Source organism: Ornithorhynchus anatinus, chromosome 2, assembly GCF_004115215.2.
Source record: "Ornithorhynchus anatinus isolate Pmale09 chromosome 2, mOrnAna1.pri.v4, whole genome shotgun sequence".
NCBI lineage: Eukaryota > Metazoa > Chordata > Mammalia > Monotremata > Ornithorhynchidae > Ornithorhynchus > Ornithorhynchus anatinus.
This window is the reverse complement of record NC_041729.1, coordinates 6,113,371-6,136,125: the sequence shown is the minus strand read 5'-3', so window position 1 is coordinate 6,136,125 and position 22,755 is coordinate 6,113,371. Positions and strand designations below refer to the sequence as shown.

The window sequence follows — 22,755 nt, the reverse complement described above, 5'->3', positions numbered from 1 at the left end:
TCCCCGGTTCTGTTCCAGAAGGACCATCCTGCCTCGGTGGGCAGCTGGGGTCTGCTTGACCCACGCGTTGGCATGTATTTAAGTAGGAGCGTGGACGGCTTCTCAACTCTGTGGCGTACGCTCCCAAGCGTTCAGTACAGCGCTGTCTGCGCACATTGATTGAGTCATTCGGTCCTGCACGTCCTCTTCAGGTCAGCCTGAGGGGTGGGTGGTTTGAAGGTGAATAATATTACTTAAAAAAATGACGGTATTGGAAAGCACCTACTCTGCCAAGCGCCGTTCTGAGCACTGGGGTAAGCCGTGTTCAGCCGGTAGGACCCGGCCCCCGTCCCCCATGGGGCTCTCATTCGAATAATAATCGTGATGATGGCATTTGTTAAGCACTTACTGTATGCAAAGCACTGTTCTAAGCGCTGGGGAGGATGCAAGGAGATCAGGTTGTCCTACCTGGGGCTCACGGTCTTCGTCCCCCTTTTATAGATGAGGTAACTGAGGCACAGAGAAGTGAAGTGACTTGCCCAAAGTCACACAGCTGACACGCGGTGGAGCCGGGATTTGAGCCCGTGACCTCCGACTCCCCAGCCCGTGCTCCTTCCACTGAGCCGCGCAGCTTCTCTTCTCCCCGTCTGAGTAGGACAGGGAACGGGTGAAAGCCGAGAAAGTCCGCGTCTCCGGGCAGAGCCCATCACGCCGTCCCCGGGCTGGCATTCCCGGGGGCTGGGCACGGGGTGGGGGGGCCGGGGTCCCTTGTGGCCTGGGGTGCTGGCAAGTCTGGAGCACACGGGCTCCCTTTGGAAACGGATCCCCAGGCTTTCCGCCGCAGGGGGACCGTTCCTCGCCTCTAACCCCTAAGCGGATAAAGAGGCTCTGGGGCCCCGCGTTGCTTCTCTGGTGAACATTTGGAAAGTTGTCTCTGAAACTCCTCCTCTAATGCCAACCTTCCCACTGGCCCTCGATCTCGCCTGTCTCACCACCAACCTCTAGCCCACGTCCCGCTTCTGGCCCGAAACGCCCTCCCTCCTCATGCCGGACGCACGGTGACTCTCCCCGCCTTCGCAGCCTTATTGAAGGCGCGTCTCCTGCCTGAGCCCCCTTTTCCTCTTCTCCCATTCCCTTCCGTGCCGCCTTGACCGGCTCCCGTTATTCCCCCCCCCCCCCCCCCCCCAGCCCCGTGGCGCTTATGTCGATATCTGTAATTTTATTTATATTAATGTCTGTCTCCCCCTCTAGACCGGAAGCTCACCGCGGGCAGGGAGTGTGTCGGTTATTGTTACGTCGTACTCTCCCAAGCGCGTAGTGTAGTGCCCCGCACACGGTAGGCGCCCTGTAAATACGGTTGAACGACTGACTGACTGACCGATGCTTGTCCCTCCTCAGCCGTTTCCAGTTTGCTGGCTTCGGTGAATCTCGATCTCAGCCAGTACGCTTTGGACATCGTGAAAGGACTGGCCGGTAAGTTCTGCTGTCCCCCTCCCCCCATGATAAGTCTCCCCGAAAAACAGTCTCCCGGTTCCAGCTTCTGCAGAAGGGAGAGGGCTAAGGTTAGAGAAGGGGCCCGGAGGCAGAGAACTGGGGCTTCGTAGGGCTCTGAACACTCTCTAGTGATGATGATAACGCTAATAACGGTATTCGTTAAGCGCTTACTACGTGCCAGGCCCTGTACTAATTTAAATTAATCAGATTGGACACAGTCCCTGCCCCACGTGGGGCTCACAGTCTCGATCCTCATTTTACAGATGAGGTCGCTGAAGCCCAGAGAAGTGAAGTGACTTGCCCAGGGTCCCAGACAAGTGGCAGATGGGATGAGAACCCGTGACTTTCTGACTCCCGGGCCCATGCGCCATCCGTTACGCCATGCCCCTTCCCGATCTGCGGTCTATAATGCCGGGATCTGCCGCTGTGGTGGGTGGAAACGATCTGTAGCTGGGCCGGAGTGAGCGGAGCGGTCAGAACCTCGGATGGAGGCAGCCGGGCCCCGGAGCTGGGCCCGTCTCGATCGCCTCTCTCCCCTCCCACCCTCTCGCCCCCCCATTAGGTCAGCTGAAGTCTAACAGCGCCCAGCTGATGGAGGAGGCGGTGGTGGCCTTAAGGAACCTGGCCCGTCAGTGCAGCGACTCGTCAGCCGTGGAGTCCCTGGCCAGACATCTGTTTGCCATCTTAGGAGGTAAATAATGGCTCCCCAGATGTTCGCTGGCCCCGGGCATCGGAGGCCCCTCCCCGTCTGGCCGAGCCCATCGGTGACCCCTCGCCCCGGTTCTTGTCCCTTGCTAGGCTCAGAGGGCAAGCTGACCGTTGTGGCTCAGAAGATGAGCGTCCTCTCAGGTAAGGGCTTCCTTTCCGGGGCCGAAGTTGGCTTCGGTGGCAGGCCGGGTTTGACGTTAACCCGGGGTAAGGAGAGTCACTGCGGTGTCTGGGAGAGCTTGCGGGTATCCGGGGTCTGGAGGAGGGGCCCGGGGGTCTCGGCCCGGGAAAAAGGTGGAGGGAAAAGGGCGGCAGGGTGCAGAATCTGCAAAAGGAACGGTCTGGAGCCTGAGGGTGGTCTCTGCCACGGGTCGGAGCCCGACTCCCACGGACGAATTGGTGGGGTGCGGGGGGTCCCGAAAGGTGGGGCACGCCGTACCTCCTGTTCTCCCGTTTCTGGGTGCCGCGTCCCCTCGCCCACCCCGAAGCCGGGGCTGATGAGGACTTCTCTTGGTGGCGTCTAGGGATTGGAAGCTTCAGTCATCACGTGGTTTCTGGGTCTTCCAGTCAAGCACTGAACGGAACTGTCGCCGAGCTGTTCGTCCCTTTCCTCCAGCAAGAAGGTGAGGCGAGCTGACAGCCGGGTAGTGCCCTCCACCTTCCCCCCGGTGCAGGGGACGTGAGGGTCGTGAGGGGCACCGTAGCCGGCCGGGACCAGTTGAAATTTAAAATGCAACTTTCTCGGGACCTTCCTTGGTCCGCAGTCCCGCAGAGAGTCGGAGCGGGGTTTTGTCAGAAATATGGCGCGTGCCCTTTTCTCTGCCCTCCCCGTCCCTTCCTCCCGGCCTCCTTGCCCAGATTCCAGGCCGACTAGCTCTCGCCTGTTTCTCCAGTCCACGAAGGCACCTTGGTGCATGCGGTCTCGGTCCTTGGCCTGTGGTGCAGCCGGTTCTCCACGGAAGTGCCCAACAAGCTCATCGAATGGTTCAAGAAAGCCTTCAGCCTTAAAACCTCCACTTCTGCCGTGAGACACGCCTACCTGCAGTGCATGTTGCTCTCTTTCCGAGGTGAGCTACCCTCAGGAGCCACGTTTCCCCAGAAAGCCCGGCTCGAGGATGTGTTTGGAGTTTTTGGGGGTTTTTTTTTTTCCCTTCCCCTTCCAGTACGGGCTGGTTCTAAGAGAATTCCATCCTTGGTCTCTTGGTCACTGTCAGAGGCAGATGTGCAAGCCGACCGCTTGAATTGGAACTTGGGTCAGAAACCCAAAATTTGGGTCACGACCCACCATCTCCCCCGCTAGACTAAGCTTCCTGAGGGCAGTGATCTTGCCTTCTAACTCTAGTTGCCTAGGACAGCGCTCTGCACACAGTAAGCGCTCAAGGAGTTCTATTAATTTTCTGGGGGGGGGCGGTCAGGTCAGACCCAGTCCACGTCCTGGACGGGGCTCACAGTCTTAATCCCCATTTTACAGATGAGGTAACGGGCCCCGAGAAGCGAAGTGACTCGTCCAAGGTCACGCAGCAGGCGAGTGGCGGAGCCAGGATTAGAACCCACGTCCTTCGGACTCCCAGGCCCGTGCTCAATCCTCTAGGCCACGCTGCTTCTCTAATTGACTGTAAGAAAGTGTCAGATGGAAGACTACAATCCAATCTGATCATAAGCATCAAAATTCACAGCCGTACTCAACTTCCCCAGCCAGTGAGAACTAGTCCTTGCGTTGAAATAAACGATCAAAGGGTCTCCACAGAGAAATTTATTTTGGGAAGTTATTCCTTATCGTAGATTCGGGCAGCTTTATGGCTCAGTCCCCTACCGGTGCCCAGACGAGAAGCAAACCACCAGTTCTGTTGATTTCATCTAATATGTTAGTTGCTGAAGGCTCGTTTTATGCCAAGCACTGTACTAAACGCTGGGCTAGATACAGAGTAATCCTGTTGGACGCAGTCCTCGCCCTCATATGGGGCTCACAGTCTAAGTGGGGGTAGGGAGCCTACACATCAAATCCCCATTTTTACAGATGAGGGAGTTGAGACTTGGAAAAATGAAGTGACTTGCCCAAGGTCACACACATCAGGCAAGTGGCGGATTGGGGATTAGAACCCAGATCCGCGGGTTTTCCGCTAGGCCCCGTTGCTTCCCCATCTGCCCTTGAAGCTGAGTGTGGCACCCTCACAGAACAGAATTTCACCTTTTTCTGTCCAAGGAAATATCGGTTGCCTTTCAAATCAGGTCTGGACCATTCGCTGGTCTTTAGGCGAGAACACACTCAGCAGTCAGGGTTGATCACTATGTGGAAAATTCGCTCCGGTTGGTCCGACAGGGCACCCAGATCAATTCCGTAAGAGACTTGGGGAGGAAGCTTGGGACAGAGAGATTTTTCTGCGAGCGGGGAGTAACTCGAATGCCTAATCTCTCTGTGTAAATTCGGGTCTCATCGGAGGTCGTCGGGGCCCGGGGTCGGGGAAGAATATGACAACGAAATCCGGGTGTTTGACTGGAACACGCCCAGGATAGAGAGTTGCCTGCGTTTGTCCTCTGCAGTCTGCCTGGGTCGGTTTGGTTGGACCCGTCGATCCCAGCCTCTCACCCGGTCGAGCGTTGGGATCTCGAGAGCGTGGCGATGGTGACCTAACGGCCGCAACTTCCTCCGGTCGACCGGGCGGTGGGCCGTTGGGCTCTCACCTCCTAAAAGATTTGCGTCCCCTCTCCCTGCAGGCGACACGCTCTTGCAAGGAATGGTTTTGCTGCCCCTGTTGATTCAGGCCGTGGAGAAGGCAGGATCCCAAAGTACTCAGGTTTCAGCGGTGACCGAAGGGGTCGCCGCCGCCCTGCTGATCTGCAGACTGTCAGCGGTGGATGTGCAAGCGGGTGAGAACCCCCGTTGCCACGGGTTTCAGCAGCATCTCTTTGCAGGGCCCCTCGGGGAATGAATGGAAGTGGGGTGAACCCAGCGGGGAAGTTGGCCTGCCGTACATGTCTCTGTCTCTTCCTAGAGAGGACCCCCGGAAGCCGGCCACATTTTTGCTTTGCTAGCCTAGTCCTCAGGAACAGAAACTCCTCGAGGGCAGGGGTTTCCCTCTCTTCCCATTCTGTGCGCCGCACCCCTTAGGTCCTCAATCCCCGTTGATTCTGATCTCCTTGGCCGAGGAGGAGAGACCGGGGTGTGGCTTCATCTGGGCACGTCCCACGTCGCCTCTAGGCACATCTGACGGGCCACTCGCAGGTCTGAAAGAGCGGGTCACCCCTGTGGCGATGATGTCACTCGTGTATCTGAAATAGCAGTTCAGCTGTCTCCCCTCCCAGCCCACTGCCCTCTCCTTTCACTCCTTGTCAATCTCAGTCTTACCTTTCTCGGAGTCTCTTATTTCTGAGTGCCCTGAGAGGCGGAAACCGGTTCTATTTCCCACCCGTGAATTCTCCCCCGGCGCTTAGTGCAGGCCCCTTGCACGGTAAGCGCTTAATAGGTATTCCTCCTCCTCCTCCTCCTCCTCTTCCTCTCATGCTCTTGGTCCCCTCTCCCTCCGCTTGCTGATCAAGCACTCCCTTCTCATTGCCTCTTGATTCTCTCTCGTCCAACCCTGACGAGGTACAGAGGATTTGCATCACATTCCTGGAGCGCTGGGTTTGACCTTTCTCTCAGTTGGAAAGATGTCTTTGTTGAGAGAGGATTTCCCAGCCTTATCGATTCTGTTACTGCTGTGTATGGAAAAAAAAAAAACCCAAACCAAAACCCAACCAAACAAAAAAAATTGAAAAAGCAGAGAGGAGAGTTGGAAGGATCCAAAACGGAGATTTCAGTCAGAAGAGTGCTGTGTGGGTCCGGTCAGAGATGGGACCCGGACTCGGGTTCAACGGCGAGTCGTGGTTTGCGCGGACGGAACCGTAGCGAGGGTGAAATCCCCACTTCCGTGCAGAGGCCAAGCTGAGCGGTTTCTGGCAGCTGATCGTGGATGAGAAGAAGCAGATTTTCACCTCCGAAAAATTCCTGCTTCTGGCTTCCGAGGACGGTGAGCGAGCGATGAGACGTCCGCCGCGACTCACCGTCGGGTCCTGGGAGGAATCGGGGGCCCCTCTTCCCGCACCCGTCTCCCCGCCTTACCCGTTAGGGCCCGGGAGATCGGAGGAGAGGCCGAGGGGGGTGGGGAGGGGCCCCGTACCGGGAAAGCGGGTGGGAGAAGTGGGGCGTCCCGTGGAGACGGGAGATGACGGGGGAGGGGACGGGATTGTTAGGTTCGATGGCGTCCGGCCGATCGATCGCGTGATTGGCCCCGTCTCGGGAATCCCTTTCTTGTGCCCCAGGGAGGGTCGTGAGCTGCGGTTGATTTGTGACAGGGCTCAGCTCCCGGTTCAGGCCCCAAGGCGCTGGTTTGGATCGGGGCAGAAAGAAGCCAAGAAAGAATCGAGCTGCATTACGGTTAAAGAGAGAGGGGGCGTCGCGTGGTTCCCAAGTGTTTCGTTTTATGATTCGGAAAGCGGCGGGCCACCCGCAGACCAGAGACTGCCACGGTGGGGGTTGGCCCGGAGTGACCTCTCGCCCTCATGTGTCCCCCCTTCAGCCATGTGCACGGTGCTGCAGCTCGCCGAGCGGCTCCTCCTGGACCAGGCGCATCGCCTCCCGGGCAGCAAAGTTCGGTACGTAGCTCCCGCCGTCCTCCTGGCGGCGATCCCGCCCCGGAGGAGGTCCGGCGGTCCGTGGGGGGCGAGGAGGGGAGGGGGACGGCCCGCCGCCCTCGCCGCCCCAGGCTGACCGTCGTGGGCCGCGTTTGCAGGCAGTATCACCGGGCCCTGGCGGCGGTGCTCCTGAGCCGCCCCTGGCACGTGCGCAGGCAGGCGCAGCAGACGGTGCGGAAGCTCCTGTCCTCCCTGGGCGGCTTCCGCCTGGCCTACGGGCTCCTGGAGGAGCTGAAAGCCGTGCTCAATTCTCACAAGGCGAGTCGGGCCGGGCCGGGGCCCCCGCGGGAGGGCTCCGGGACCCTCGGGGCTGCTCGGGCTACTGTGGCTCCCCTCTACCAGCCCTTCTGCGCTCTTCCCGAAGCCCGGAATGGTCTCTCTCTCTCTTCATTGGCTTTTCTCACCGTAACTCACCGGGGGCTCGTATCCTCCCTCTCTCCCTCTCTCCCTCTCTCCCTCTCTCCCTCTCTCTCTCTCTCTCTCTCTCTCTCTGTCTCCTCCTCTCACCTGCTCTCCGAACTTTTGTCCCAGAATCATTTCCTCCCCTGTCCCCGCCCGGCAGCCTGGAGGACACCGAGCGGGGCCCGAACCCGTCAGGGAAGTCGCTTCCCTTCCGGGACTGGTAGTCTTGGGTCGTCGGGGGCCTCGATCCCGGCCCGGTCCTCTTTCCCCGGGGCTGTGTGGCCCCGAAGTGGGGCGCGGGTGAAAGACACAGGTGCTTCCTCTCGGTCTCCCATCCTAGCCTTCAGAGCCCGTGGCCAGTGGCCAACCTCTGGTCACCCTCCCGGCCGCGCTGTGCTCAGCACCCGGGGGGAGGCCGGGCACTTCGGCGGTTCCCGTCTTCCGCCTCTCTCGGGTCAGCGAACCGACGGTGTCGGTCGCCTGTGTCGCCTCGGCAGGTGTTGCCCTCGGAGGCTCTGTGGGCCGAATCGGGCGAGGTGTCCGAGTCGGGCAAGGCCTACGTGGCCCCCCGCGTCCTGCAGGAAACCCTGTGTGTGATCTCGGGGGTGCCGGGCTTGGAGTCCGACCTCACCGAGACGGAGAGACTGGCCCAGGAGATGCTCATCATCACCCACCACCCTTCCGTAGGTCTGTGGGGCTGGAGGCCGGGGGTTGGTGGGCGCGGGAAGCGGGTCGTTGGGAAAACGGTCTCCAGGGACCACCCCGTCCTTGCCTTCAGTCGCCGTGCAGTCCGGGCTCTGGCCGTCCCTCCTTGCGAGGATGAAGCTTAACCCGACCGACTTCATTACCAAGCACCTGGACCAGATCCTGCCCAGAATCACCTCCCGGGCTCCCTTGAACCAGGTGACCGGTGGCCTTTTCGGGGGAGACTCCGAAGTGGGGAGGGGCAGCGGAGAGGGCGGCGGAGAGCGGAGGAGGACCTGGGAGGGGGTGGCCGGGAGGGGCCGGAGGCCCGGGCAAGGGTGGCCGGCGAGAAGGAAGGCAATCTCAGGCTTGGGGGACTCGAAGGATGGGAGGGGGCGGCGGGCTCAGGGACGGGGCTCCGGCGGGGAAGGGGACTCCTCGCCGGGGATCCGCCTGACGGGGCAGGTCGCCCCTCGGGCTCCCGGGCCTCGGCGAGCACTGACCGGTGGTGTTTGGTTGGTTGGCAGTCGTCCATGAACGCGATGGGCTCGCTCTCCATCCTGTCTCCCAGCCGGGTCCTCCCCCAGTTGATCGGCACCATCACGGCCTCCGTGCGGAACCCCGCCCTGTGCCAGGTGACGCGCGAGGAGTTTGCCGTCATGCAGACGCCCGCGGGGGAACTGTACGACAAATCCATCATTCAGAGGCAAGGAAGCGCCGGCCAGTCGGCCCCCCCCTCCCCCCTTCCTCCTTCCCTCCCCCGGTGGATATTGCCCGCGGGGGCCCGGGCTCCGGCCGGGTGCCGGCTGAACCCTTCGTCCTCCTGTTCTCCTCAGCGCCCAGCAAGACAGCATGAAAAAAGCCAACATGAAGCGAGAGAACAAGGCCTACTCCTTCAAGGAGCAGATCATCGAGCTGGAGCTGAAAGAGGTGAGGCCACGATGCGGGAGCCCGCCGGCCCCCAAACTGGAGAACGTTGGCCTCCTGCCGCCCGCAGAAACCGGTCTCTGTCACCGCGTGGATGTCCCTTTAGGTCACCGGGACTTTGGGATCTGAAGCAGAGAGCTTCTGGGCTCTTCATTTCCTTAGTTAAATGGCCTTGGGCGGGACCATCTTGAGTTTCATCTCGTCATCTCCCCCCTAACCGCTCGGTGGGGAGGAGGATTCGGGGAAAACGCGTAGGAAGAACTTGGATAAACAGATGAGAGACTTTTAGGACACCTGGATCCTGCGCAGTGTCTGTGCGCCGCTTCTGCGGTTCCACCGAAACCACCGGGAGCCCGTGGGTCGGGGAGACGGTGGGATGGTGGGCGGGGCAAGGAAGGAAAAGAGCTGTGTGGGATGAGGTCCCGGCCCGTGTCAGCCTGGGGATCCAAGACCCAGGCCGCTCCCTCTCCCTGCAGCCCAGGGAAGGGGAGGGGTTCATCCCGAGGAAGTTGCATTTGCCCGTTCCCTGCAGGAGATAAAGAAGAAGAAGGGAATAAAGGAAGAGGTGCAGTTGACCAGCAAGCAGAAGGAGATGATGCAGGCTCAGCTGGACAAGGAGGCCCAGATCAGGAGGCGACTGCAGGAGGTGAGCTGGTGGGTCGGGCGGCGGCCTCGGCCCCAAACGCACAGGTGGGCCCCGGGAATGGAAGCGGAGGTGAAAACGTCCGCCTCTCGGGCCAGAAAGCCGTTCCCGGGCAAAGGTCTCGGGTCACTGAGCGCGGCCGCCTCTCTCCTCCAGCTGGACGGCGAGCTGGAGGCGGCCCTCGGGCTCCTGGAGACCATCCTGAGCAAGAACCCTCCCGGCCTGACCCAGTACATCCCCGTCCTGGTCGGCTCCTTCTTGCCGCTCCTGAATTCCCCGCTGGCCGCTCCCAGGATCAAGGGCCCGTTCCTCGCCTTACCCGGCTGCGTCATGTCTGGACGGCTGAAGACCTTGGGTTAGTGCCCGATGAGGGCCTAGAGGGTGTGGGAAGAGGCTATGGGAGGGCGAGAAGCTCAGGAGGTCAAATCGATGGATCCATCGATGGTATCCGTGGGGCGCGAACTGTACCCGGAGCCTGGTATTAAGCCCCCGGGAGTCTAGAGGGGTAGTCAGACACGAAAATAAATTTGGGCTACGTACGAGAGTGCCGCGGGGCTGAGGGCGGGGTTGGGGGTGTCAAGTGCTGAAAGGCTATACCGCCGAGGACGTGGGTGACGCGGAAGGGAAAGGGAGCGGGGGACGCGAGGGCTCGGTTGGGGAAGGCCTGTTAGAGGAGATGTGATTTCAGTAATCTGGGCCGGTGATTTTTGGGGTTCCAGATGGTCTAGCGTTGCTGGCGGTTGTGACCCCGATTCATTCGTTCGTTCATCCGTATTGATTGAGCGCCTACAGTGTGCAAATGACTGTACTAAGCACTCGGGAGAGTGCAGTATAACAAAAACAGACACATTCCCCGCCCACGACGAGCTCTCGGGCCAGGAGGGGGGACGGACATTAATATAAATGCGTTGGAGAAGCGGCGCGGCTTAGCAGAAACACCACGGGTTTGGAAGCCAGGGGACGTGGGTTCTAATCCCCGCTCCGCCCCTTGCCTGCTGTGTGACCTTGGGCGAGGCACCCAACTTCTCTGTGCCTCAGTTATTCATCTATAAAATGGGGGGTGAACACTGTGAGCCCTACTTGGGACAACCTGCTGACCTTGTATCTACCCCAGCGCTTAGAACAGTGCTTGGCACATAGTGCTTAAATACCAACATTATCATAAATGAATAAAACTAACAGAGATAAAAAAGGCATGTTAATAGATGACAGATTCTTAGATCCTTTGATTCTCTGGAGCAGATGGGACGACATGAAAGATGGTTGCCTTCCATCCCTCGTTTCCCACCCTGTTAGCTTGGGGACTCTCTCTCTCTACCGTTCCACGCGGAGGAGGTGGTGCTTTCAGCCCCACGAGGGTGGCTCGGTGGCACTTGGCCTGGGTAGCTAATGCCACCGACCCTCGGGCAGGCCTCGGGCCCTACCGGCATCTACCTTAAGGGGCCGAGTTGGCTGCGGGAAAACCAGAAGCCTCCTCCTCCTCCTCTCCTTCTTTTCTGGCCCGAGTTGAAAGCTAATAATAATTGTGGTATTTGTTAAGTGCCCTCTAGTCGCCAGGCACTGTACGAAGCACCGGGGTGGATACAAGCAAATCAGGTTGGGCACAGTTCCTGTCCCGCACGGGCCTCATAGATTCAATCCCCGTTTTCCAGACGAGGTAATCGGGGCCCGGGGAAACGAAGTGACCCGTCCAAAGTCGCACGGCAGACAAGGGAAGGAGCCGGGATTAGAACCCGTGACCCTCCGACTCGCGGGCCCGTGCTCTATCCACCGCGGCATGCCGCTTCCAACCCCACCGAAAAGCCTTGCGCGGATCTCACCGCGCTTTCCGGCTCCGGGGACGGGCCCTATCCGTCATCTCCCTCCTCCCACGACTCGCCCTCGCCGTTCCTCTTTGCCGGGCTTCATTCTCCGCTCACCTGCGCCCGACCCCTGGCTCGCAGCCTTCTCCCTGCCCGGAACTCCCTCCTCCTTCCAGTCCCCCAGACCCTTACGGCCCTTCCCATCTTGAAAAGCCATCCTGGAATCCCATCTCCCGTGGGAGACGTGGGCCCTCGGAAACTCCACCTTCTGAGTCTTCTTGGTCCCGTAGCCGCTTCTGACACTCTGATATCTGTGTATCCCCGTGAGTGGTCTCCACTTCCACCTTCATCAGTTTCTCCTGGCATTCCTGTGCTCTCAACAGTGGTAGCATTGGGTCTTCCTCTTTCTCTGTTTGGGAATGAGCTCTGTCCGGGTTTCCCATTAGAATGAAAGCTCTTTGAGGTCAGGGGCTGGCTCTGTCTCTTACTCAGTTGTCCTCTTCCCAGGAGGTCCTTAATCCCCCCCGATCTCTCCTATAACGCCCTCGCAGAGCTCCACGTTGGGGAAAGATGGGTTTGAAGTACTCGCCACGGGCCCGATGCCAGGCACGGGCACGCAACTGTCTCTTGCTGACCCCGATGGCTCCAGACAGACTTGCGCGGTCGGCTGAATGAGCGTTCCCCGACTCCGTCGGGCCGGAGCCCGTGATGGAAACCCGCGTTCTGGCAGGGCGACCCGAGCGATCGTTGGCCCACCCCGAGCCCGGCTCTCTTCTGTCCCATCCAGGTACCTTAGTGAGTCACGTGACCCTACGGTTGCTCAAGCCCGAGTGTGCTCTAGATAAGTCCTGGTGCCAGGAGGAGTTGCCAGCGGCCACCAAGCGAGCTGTGAACCTGCTTCACGCCCAGACCGTCCCCAACAGGACAGGCAAGGGAGAGCCAGGTAAGAACCGGGCCCAAGGGAGAGAAATCCAGTCTCTCCCTCTTTCTCGTAATGGTATTTGTTAAGAGCTCGCTCTGTGCCGGACATTGTTCTAACCACCGGGGTGGGTACAAGCTAATCGGATTGGACACGGTCCGTGACCCGTTTGGGGTTCCGACTCTTCATCCCCATTTTACCGATGAGGTTACCGAGACCCAGAGAAGGTGAGCGACTTGCCCAAGGCCGCAGAGCCGGGATTGGGACCCGGGTCCTTCCGACCGCCAGGCCCGGGTTCTCTCCGCTGGGCCGCGCTGCTTCTCTAGTTCCCTTGGCGACACCCGGCCGGGCCGACGTCTTGGCGGTTGGATCTGAGACAGCCACAGCTGCACCAGGGAAGGGACGAGAGGCCGGGGGTCATTTTTGTAAGGATTCGCAGTCCTCACCCACGGAGATTGTATCCCGACTCTCCCGGCCCACGGATTGGAGGCTTTGGGCCGTGCAGGTCTGGGAAACGTGATGTCCTAGTCAGTGGAAGCAAGGGGGGCCCGTTGGAGACGTCACCCCTCTGCGGTATCCACTCTGAGCACAGGGTCAGCCCGGACCCGCCAGTCCGTCTGCCCAGAGACCCTCCCCGGAGTTTCGGCCAGGAAGTCCACCCAGCGGTGATATATCCCGGGCGGCGTCAGCGCCTCCTTTTCTGGGCGGGACTTGGGAGGCTCGTCTCGGTTCCGCCCGTGGCCCGGTGAACTTAGGCGAGTCACTCGACCCCGGAGGGCCTCCGCTTCCCTTTCTTTAAAGGCCCTCGTCGGTAGCGTAGGACTGTTGTGAAGGTGAATGCGATCAGCGGGGGGGGGGGGAGGACGGGGGACGGGTTTCGGACCCCGCCGGGCAGTGACGAGACATTGCCCGGCTGGATCCAAAGTCCATCCACACCTCCGATCGCATTTGGACCCGGTTGGGCAATGTCATCGACCTCAAGGTATTCCTGGAACCCCCACGGAATCCAAATCATCAGATTTTCCCTTCCGCCCCGACACACGCACGGGCAGGCGGGAGGATCTTCATTCGGCCGTATTTATTGAACGCCTACCGTGTGCAAAGCACCGTCCGATGTAGGAGAGAGTGCGGTGTAACAGTAATCGGGCACGCTCCCTGCCCACAACAAGCTTACGGTCTAGAGGACCACGGAGCGGCCTCGTTTCGGGACAGGGCCGAGGTCCCTCCGGCGTCCGTCGGATGCGGGGTCCTATTGGGTTTTCCACGGAGGTACCGCTGGCCGCCGTAGCGCCTGGGAAGACCCGAGGAATGCCCGCTCCGTCCTCAGGATGGTTCCTTCCTCTCTCCCGCTGCAGGTGCCTCCCCCTTGTCAGCGCCGGCGTTTTCCCTGGTCTTTCCTTTCCTGAAGATGGTGCTGACCGAGACCTCTAACCAGAGCGAAGAGGCGGAGCAGCTCAGGGTCCAGATTCTGCAGATCCTGACCGTGCACGCTCAGCTGAGGTCGTCCCCGAAGAGCAAATCCGTGTTGGTGGACGAGGTTGGCGGTTACCCTTTTAGCGGGGGGCTCGGGAGGGGAGGAGAAACGGTAGCTCACAGCTCCGGAATGAGAAGCTCTTGGGCGGCGGCTAGGCGGGGCGGGGGGCGCGTCGAGCGGGCTGCTGGAACCCGGGGTTCCCCCAGGGCGGTTGCCGTGGTGACAGGAGACCGTTTCCTCAGCTCTGACCTTTTGGATTTCGTCCCCTTCCCGCCCCCTTTCTGCCAGCCTTCTGTCTTGGAAGAGGGGCTTTTCGGAGCCATTTTCTTTTTTCGCTCGGTCTGGACTCTCCCAAGCCCTTAGAGCGTTTTGCACAAAGTTAGCGTTCAGTAAGTACCATCGATGATGATGACGACGATGCTTTGAGCCGACAAGCTGACCCGCTCGGAGATCGGCTCCCTCCAGCAGCTTCGGTTAAGTCCCGGAGTTCCACCTTGACTCCGTGGGCCGTCTTTTCCCACCCCCGTCCGCCGGAGGGAACTTGCAAAGGACGAGGAAGCCCGTGGGAGAGAGGGCCTTGCCCGTCCCTTCGTTTGCTTCTCCTCCTGGACCGGTCCTTTTACTCAAGACCTCCTGGAGAGCCAGCAGGCTCTACCTCTCCCGCCGCGGGCCCCGTCCCCGCGAGGCAGCCAGTGGTGTGGGGGCCGGCGGGGGAAGGGAGGAAGGGAGGGAGAAGTTCTCAGGTTGGTTTCCGGGTTCTCTGTCGGCCGGCGGAGCCGAGGGTGGGATTCTCCTCGCCGGCCTTGGCCCCAAAGGCCTGTCTGTGTTTGGTGTTCGCTCCTAGAACGGCCCAGAGCTACTGCCTCGTACCGACATGCTGCTGCTGCTCACCCGGCTGGTTGGGACCGGCTCTCCCCACTTGCAGGTGAGCCCGGCTCGGACCCTGGCTGCCCCCACTCTCCGTGACCTCCGCCCCAAACCCTCATGGGGCGCGGGGGTCGTTCCCCTCCTCCATCGCCTCATTCCAGCGAGGCCGCTGGCGGGGAAAGGCTCCCTACTCCGCCTTGCCCACGGCTCGCTCAAACCCTCTTCTCGCCCTGCCGACTTCCCCGCCGCCAGCGTCCCCCCGTCTCACAAACCCGTAGCGGCCACGCTAGTAGCCTCGGCTCATCTCTCTCATCCCACCCACCAAATCCCGTCGGTTCCACCTTCACATCGCCGGGATCCGCTCCTTCCTCTCCATCCCAGCTGTGGCCGCTCGGGTCCATATCCTGCCTCCACTCTGGCATCTGTGCCTCGGTTACCTCATCTGTGAAAAAAAGCCCCATGAGGGATAAGGGGTCTGTCCACCCTATCTTATATCTACCCAAGTGCTTAGTATAGTGCACGGAAGAATAACAGTAACTGTGGCATTTGTGAAGCGCTCGCTACGTGCGACGCACCGTAGTAAGCCCTGGGATGGATGCGAGCCTCCCGCGTGAGGCTCACAGTCTTAATCCCCATTTTACAGAAAGGGAACTGAGGTGTAGGTGAGGTCCCGGGCCCAGAGAAGTGAAGTGATTAGCTCGAGATCCCACGGCGGAGAAGTGGCGGAACCGGGATTGGAACCCCGGACCTTCCGACTCCCAGGCCCGAGCTCTACCCACTAGGCCGCGCCCGGGAAGCGTTTAACAAATGCCGTTTCAAAAGCCTCAGACTCAGATCCCGTCTTCCCCGAGCCGGCCGCCTCCGACGCTCCCAGCCCCGCGGGGGCGAGCGCCTCCCGACTCCGACCCCCGGCCCTCCGGTCTGGTTTCAGGTTCTGGCGACCAACGCGCTGACGGCCCTGTGCGCCGGCAGCAGCGGAGAAGCCGGCTGCGCCTTTGCCGAGCAGGAGGAGGTGGACGTGCTGCTGCGGGCCCTGCAGTCCCCCTGCTCCAACGTGCGGGATGCCGCGCTCCGGGTAGGGGTCGGGGAGCCCCTCCCCAGCCCGTCGACCTCCCTGGGCCCCGCAGAATCCCGAACCCTCAGCCCGGGCCTTAACTCTGAAGGGAGGCGTGACGGGCACGGGGAGGAGGCAGCGCGGGGCTCAGACACGCGTTTTCCGGGTGACTTCCCCACCCGCGGACTCCCTCTAGCCTTCTCACACCCTCCCCCTTCGAGGCGGTAAGTTGGGGACTCCTCGTTATGGGAATTATTATAATTCCTTATCATTGGAATAGGACCTCAACTTCCCCGATCGTATCTGTAATTTATATTAATATCTGCCTCCCCACCCCTGTAAGCTTGTTGGGGGCGCGGAAGTTGTGCGTTGATTGATGTAGTGTACTCTCCCAAGCGCTTAATACGGTGCTCTGCACACAGTAAGCGCTCAGTAAATACAATCGACTGAGTGACTTCCCCACCCACAGACTCTCTCCGGCCCTCTCACTCCTCCTTTTTGAGGCGGTAGGTTGGGGACTCGCCCCTTCATTGGAATAACACACCGACTTCCTTGATTTCCCCGATCGTGTCTGCAGTTCATTTCTGTCTCCCTACCCCTAGACCGTAAGCTCGCTGTGGGCAGGGAACGTGTCTGCTTCTTGTTATAGGGCTCAGTACAGTGCCCTGCACGCAGTAAGCGCTCGATAAATAGGAGTGACTGACTGATTTCAAAAGACGGGTCAAGATGGTGAAATGCCTTTTCTCCCACATCGGGCCCCTGGGTCCCGGGCATTTGGAGGATCTCAGATGGCGTTGGGTGGTAGCTCCTCCTGGCAGGGGAGACGGGGCGCCGTGGGCCCGGGAGAGCTTTCTCTCTCTCGGCGGAGCTTCCCGGGGGTCCGCCGTGGGTCCCCCCGGGCCCGGCCCCCGTCCCGGTAGCGGAGGACTGGAACGCCCTGCCGTGTGTTCCAGGGGCTGTCGGAGCTCCAGCTGGTGCTGCCGACCCCGGACGGCGACGAGGAGAACGGGCTGAACCTGCTCCGCCGTCTCTGGGTGGTCAAGTTCGACGTGGAAGAGGAGATCCGGAAACCGGCCGAGAGGTGAGGGCCGCCCCCCCGCCCCCGGCCCCTCTGCCCGAGCTGGCTCCGAGGGGAGATGGACCGGGACCCCGACGTGGGCCGGGGCCCGGGGGTCAGACCCCGATCAGCTCGCGTCTCCCCCAGGGCTCGGTCCGGTGCCCGGCACGTAAGAGTCCGTCGTATTTACTGACGCTCACCGTGCGCAGAGCGCTCGGGAGAGGACAGCGTGACGCCGGACGGACACGTCCCCCACCCGCGACAGTCCGGAGGGGGGAGGCGGACGTTAATAAGATCGATTTCGGGAATAGCGATGCATCCTAAGCGCTTAACGAAACCCGCCGTTAGCATAGCGCGACCAGGTTTACGCGGGGACGGGAGGGGAGGTTCCCAGGCGGGGTGCGATCGGTGTCCGGGGTTTCCTGCAGGCTGTGGGAATCCATGGGTCTGGAGCTGCAGCCCACCCTCTGCTCCCTGCTGATCGAGGACGTGATCCACCCGGAGGAGGCGGTGCGGCAGGCCGGGGCCTCGGCCCTCTCCCACGCCGTGGCCCTCTACCGGAGGCAGGCGGCCCAAGTCATGGGGAGACTCATGGAGATCTACCAGGCCAAGCTCTACGTGAGTGGTCCGCCCCAGGATCCCCACGGGGCCGGGCGGGGGCAGCCGCTCTATCCACCGCCCCCGGCGGACTTCCCCGGCCTTCGCCTAGCTGCGGCGCGGCCGCGTTGGGGGGGTCCGGGTCTGGGAGTCAGGAGACCGGGGTTCTGATCCCGACTCCGCCGCTCACCTGCTGCGTGACCTCGGGCAAGTCGCTCCTCCGGGCCTCGGTCGCCTCGTCTGCGAAGCGGGAGCCGGTGCCTCTTCCGTCCGGCGGTGGGATCTGCCGAGCGCCCGACGTGTACTAAGTCCCGGGAGAGGCCGGGGTGACGGAGTCGGCGGACGCGTTCCCTGCCCGTCCGAGTTTACCGCCTAGAGCCTCTTCTCCCTCTTACTTAGATAGGGAGCCCCGGGTGGGATTTGATTATCTCGTATCTACCCCGGCGCTTAGTACGGTGCTCGCCACACGCTCAGCACTTTAACGCATACCACTGTTGTTATTGTCATTTTTACTTCGTTACCATTACCGTAATCGCTTACTCTGTGCTGAGCACGGTACTGAGCTCTGGGGTAGAGACGGGATAATCAGGCTGGACTCGGTCCTCGTTCCCACACGGGGCTCCCGGTCAGGGTGCGAGGGAGACCTTAACGACAAAACAGCAGCACTGTAATGATGACGGTAATGGTTGTAATACTCATCAGGGGCCTACCTCACGCCAAGCGCTGTACTAAATGCCGGGGGAGATACGTTATATGCCGATCAGAGACAATCCCTGACCCGCATGGGGCTCGCCGTCCAAGTAGGGGGGAGAACGGGCATTGCATCCCCATTTTACAGAAACTGAGGCCCAGGGACGCATCGTGGCACAGTGGAAGGGGCCCGGACCTGCGAGCCCGAGGGCCTGGGTTCTGATCCTGGCCCCACCACTCGCCCGCTGCGTGACCTCGGGCAAGTCCCTTCCCTTCTCTGTGCTTCGGCGACCGCGTCTTTAAAACGGGGAGTAAGAACGCGAGCCCCTCGTGGGTAGCGGACCGTGTCCAACCCGATTAGCTCGCATCTACCCAAGCGTTTAGTCGCATGCCCGGCAAACAGTAAAGCACTTACCGAGTACCTTTTGACGACGACGACGACAAAAAAAGGTGAAGCGACTTGCCCCAGATCACACGGCAGGCGTGCGGCGGAGCCAGACTTAGAACCCAGGTCCCCTGAGAGCCAAGCCCGTGCCGTTTCCGTTAGGGCAGGCTGCTGCAGGGGCAACAGGGTGTCCGGAGGAACTGGTCAACGCTTGCCTTCCCGGGTGTGACTCGTGGGGTGCGGGGCGCACTTTCCAACTCCCGGACTTGTGGCCTCCACATCCCTGACTTCGGTACCGATAGCCCATTGTGGAACTCTTCCCTCTGCGTCGATTCAGACGGCTTTGGACCCTCCTGGTGATTTTGGCCTGTATAACTAGGGTTGCCGCTGGCTGGGCGCTAAAGCGTTCCCTTTGTCTGGAGTTTATCACCTTCGAGCTTTTATGGGGAGCCCCCTCCCCCGCCCCGAGACTTGTAGGATTTGGGGAATTGATTCTGCGTTGGCCCCGGGCGGGGTTGATTCAGTCACCGGGCCCCCTCCTCCCCCTCCTCTCGGGACCCATGCTACCATGGCGGGAGTGGGCGGGAGCGAAGGGCGGGCCTGATCGCAGCGGGGCTGACCGCGGTGGAAGGACGAGCTTGGCTTTGCAGGTGGAGAGGAAAGGGGGTCGGCCGGACCCTGGGATCTTTTCCCCGGGGAGCGGGGTTCTGACGGAAGGGGCGGCCGGCCAGGGGACCGGTTCGGTCTGGCCGGGCGGCTCCTCTCCGGAGAAGGCCCCTCCCGTGCCCGGTCCCCTCCCGGCCCCAGGCCGGGCCGGGCGGTGGATTTTGCCCGGGGTTGAATTTTGCTCCCTGTCGGTGGGACCCTCTGGGCTACACGGTTTTAGGAAGTGAAACGACTCTGTGGGCGGCAGTGGGAGTCCCGCTTCCCGGGTGTGGGGTTGGGCCGATTCTTTCCTTGGGAAAGCCCTGGGTCCCCTGGTTGTGTTGCAGAGGCCGCCGCCCATCCTGGACGCCTTGGGACGAGTCATCTCGGAATCTCCTCCCGATCAGTGGGAAGCCAGGTACCGTCGCCTCTCGGTCACCGCCATCGTTCCGTCCCCGTGGCCTCCGAGGCTTGTCGGGGGGCCGGCCGCCCGGGCCCGGGGGAGGGGCCGCCTCCGGGGACCGCCGGCCTCTTTCCCCAAATCCCTCGTTAGGAGACTCGTTGCCCTGAATTGGGAGTTTTCCATGTCCGACGTTCCGCGTCCCCCCCTCTCCGCCTGTGTCTTTCCAGGCTGAGCGGGTCCTGACCGATCCCAGAACCTCTCTTTCTCCCCCTTGACCTTGTTTGGCCTCCTCCTTGTTTGGCTCTTCGTAAGATGTGGCAACCGGCACCTTGGTGGCACCCTGTGTTCCGGGGGCCAGTGAGCCGCGGTTTTCCTATTTTCAAAAATCTGTGAATATTTTGAATTTGTAAGCTCTTTAAGGGCAGGGATTGTGCCTACCGACTCGAATGTAATCGTCCTCTCCCTGGCACTCAGTAGGTTGCTCCTCTCACGGAACCGCTCGATCGGTACCTTTTGATTGATTGACTCTGTAGGGTGGCCGGATTCCACGTCTTGCTCCGTTTCCTCCCCCCGTTTCCCGATGATACCCGGTCTTGGATTGGCCTTTCTGGCTGCCGCCCCGCTCCGGACTGATGACTTGAAAGGACGGTCAGCGGTGCCCTCCGAGTTCACTTTCCTGAGTTTTGACTAGAATGAATCAATCGGTAGTATTTATTGAGCGCTTACCGGGTGCAGAGCACTGCCCTAAGCAGTTGGGAGAGAATAATATAACAGGGTTGGTAGACATGTTCCCTGCCCACAGTGAGCTTACATTCTGGGTGGGGGACAGTCTAGGGTCAAGACTGGCAGCTGACAATCAACCGTCATGTCGTTTGCAGTTTGGGTTGCGGTTTCCCAGATGTATTCCCTGACGCTCGTCTGTAATTTGTCTCCGGTTTTGGTTTTGTATGTCTTATAATAATGATAATAATAACGTTGGTATTTGTTAAGCGCTCACTGTGTGCAGAGCACCGTTCTAAGCGCTGGGGTAGACACAGGGGAATCAGGTTGTCCCACGTGGGGCTCACGGTCTTCATCCCCATTTTACAGATGAGGGAACCGAGGCCCAGAGAAGCGAAGCGACTCGCCCACAGTCACACAGCCGACGAGTGGCGGAGCTGGGATTCGAACTCATGACCTCTGACTCCCAAGCCCGGGCTCTTTCCACTGAGCCACGCTGCTTCTTATCTGTTTTATAGTATCTTTTAAGCACTTACTATGTGCCAGCCACTGTACTGAGCCTCGGGGTGGATACAAGGTAATCGGGTGTGACCGTGGTCCGGGTCCCACATGGGGCTCATAACCTTAATTCCCGTCTGACAGACGAGGTAACTGAGACGCGGGGAACTGAAGCGACTTGTGCGAGGTCTCCCAGCAGACAAGCGGCAGAGCCGGGTTTAGAAATCAGGTCCTTCTGAGTCCCGGGCCCGATCGGTCTCTCCGCTGGGTCACACTGCTTCTCTCGATCCTTCGGCTTTAGGAGGGCTTCCGGGAGTTTGGCCCCGTCCTTGGGGCCTCTCACCACCTGGAAGAACTCAGCGTCCTTTGCCGATTCGGAGATTCTGCCGTACGGTCCCTCTTCCAGACCGTCTGTGCCGTTGTTAAACTAAACGGACCCCAGCCCGGAGCTCTAGGGGACCCAACTGCTGACGCCTCTCCACTCTGAGAAGTAGCCATGTCTCCTCGTCCTCGTTTCTTGCCTTTCCGCCAGTTTCTCCCCCACAAGCGAACGCTTTTAGCTCCGTGAGCCCGGCGGGGGACAGATGGATTCTCTCCTTCGGGTGGCTGGCACCTTCCCCCCCCCCCGCCCCCCCGCGGATGGCTGATGAGAATTCCCTGTCATCCGTATGGTATTTCCGCTTCCGCCGTCTCCTTTGAACTCCCCCACCTCCTTGACAGAGGTCGTGAGCGGGGAGGATCTATTCTCCGCATTTTTCAGGTGGAGAAACTGAGGGCCGGAGAGGCTGGGTCTCGAGGTTCGCGGTAGCGGTGCCGGGTCTCTCTCCTCAGTCCCAGGCCCGTGCTGGTTCCCCCGGATCCCGCTGCCTCCTCGTGGGCGCTAAGCTGGGCACGCCAAGGGGTTGGAGAGGGGCTTCGGACTTGCCCGCGGGTGGCACCCGCCCGGACCTGCCCGCGGCTCACCCGTGGATCTCTCCGACGTGATCGACGGCTCGTCTTGGGCGTCCGCGAACCCGATCGTATCGTACCGTCCCAAGCGCTTAGAGCAGCGTGGCTCAGTGGAAAGAGCACGGGCTTTGGAGTCAGGGCTCATGAGTTCGAATCCCAGCTCTGCCACTTGTCGGCTGTGTGACCGTGGGCGAGTCACTTAACTTCTCTGGGCCTCAGTTCCCTCATCTGTAAAACGGGGGTGAAGACTGTGAGCCCCACGTGGGACGACCCGATTCCCCTATGTCTACCCCAGCGCTTAGAACGGTGCTCGGCACATGGTAAGCGCTTAACAAATACCGACGTTATTATTATTATCATTATCAATGCTGGTGGATGCCTAGCACGGACGCCTCGTCCTCCTCGGCGGTCCCCCGGTCGGTCGGCTCGGTGTTGAGCGCTGATTGCAGGGCACCGTACTAGGCGCCTGGGCGAGCACAGTCCAATAGCTTCGGGAGACACGATCCGCAAGGGGCTTCCAGTCTGGGGGGGGGAAGACAGACGTTGAAATAAAGTAAAGCTAGGGGAAACAGTAGAGTGCAGGGAGTCACCCGAGTCGATCGTTCAGTGGTTTTTATCGAGCACTGATGGTTTGCGGAGCCCCGCACGTAGTGCTTGGAAGCGCACGATCCAGTCAAGTCGGTAGACGCGGCCCCCACCCACCGGGACCTTCCAGCCTACCGGGGCAGGGGGGAACGATACGGTCTAGGGGGCGATTTTAATCCATCAGTCAATGGTATCATTGAGCGCTGACTGTACGCAGAGCATTCGTTCGTTCATTCAGCCGTATTTATGGAGCGCCTACTGTGTGCGGAGCACTGTACTAAGCTCTTGGAAAGTACAGTTGGGCAACAGAGACGATCCCTGCCCCCAAACGGGCTCACAGCCTAGACGGGGGGTGGCAGACAGCAAAACGAGTAAGCAGGCGTGGAGAGCACTTGGGAGAGTACAGTGCAGCAGAGGCGGTAGACGTGTTTCCTGCCCTCGGTGAGCTTACAGTCTGTATTAATATATGCGTTACAGATATATCCGGGTCTTTATCTCTATCTGTGTTACTATCAGTGTTACAGGTAGATATCTGTATCTAAGAATAACAATTACGCTGTCTGTTAAGCGCCTCCTATGGACCAGACGCTGTTCAAAAAGCGC

At 60.4% G+C, this 22,755-nt stretch overlaps 1 protein-coding gene across 1 annotated transcript in view; it reads left to right on the top strand.

Moving 5' to 3' along the window:
- GCN1 (GCN1 activator of EIF2AK4) overlaps window positions 1-22,755 on the top strand; it is a 63,700-nt gene that overhangs the window by 18,565 nt on the left and 22,380 nt on the right. Inside the window, exons 10-31 of the mRNA XM_029051550.2 lie at window positions 1,378-1,452; window positions 2,036-2,164; window positions 2,272-2,322; window positions 2,706-2,804; window positions 3,075-3,248; window positions 4,897-5,049; window positions 6,096-6,188; window positions 6,738-6,813; window positions 6,951-7,110; window positions 7,752-7,941; window positions 8,033-8,157; window positions 8,466-8,644; window positions 8,775-8,868; window positions 9,398-9,511; window positions 9,665-9,863; window positions 12,098-12,253; window positions 13,585-13,766; window positions 14,548-14,628; window positions 15,502-15,645; window positions 16,578-16,705; window positions 17,110-17,299; window positions 19,346-19,416. Of these exons, the coding sequence (XP_028907383.1) occupies window positions 1,378-1,452; window positions 2,036-2,164; window positions 2,272-2,322; window positions 2,706-2,804; window positions 3,075-3,248; window positions 4,897-5,049; window positions 6,096-6,188; window positions 6,738-6,813; window positions 6,951-7,110; window positions 7,752-7,941; window positions 8,033-8,157; window positions 8,466-8,644; window positions 8,775-8,868; window positions 9,398-9,511; window positions 9,665-9,863; window positions 12,098-12,253; window positions 13,585-13,766; window positions 14,548-14,628; window positions 15,502-15,645; window positions 16,578-16,705; window positions 17,110-17,299; window positions 19,346-19,416 (2,863 nt within the window). The remainder of the gene's footprint in view (window positions 1-1,377; window positions 1,453-2,035; window positions 2,165-2,271; window positions 2,323-2,705; window positions 2,805-3,074; window positions 3,249-4,896; window positions 5,050-6,095; window positions 6,189-6,737; window positions 6,814-6,950; window positions 7,111-7,751; window positions 7,942-8,032; window positions 8,158-8,465; window positions 8,645-8,774; window positions 8,869-9,397; window positions 9,512-9,664; window positions 9,864-12,097; window positions 12,254-13,584; window positions 13,767-14,547; window positions 14,629-15,501; window positions 15,646-16,577; window positions 16,706-17,109; window positions 17,300-19,345; window positions 19,417-22,755) is intronic.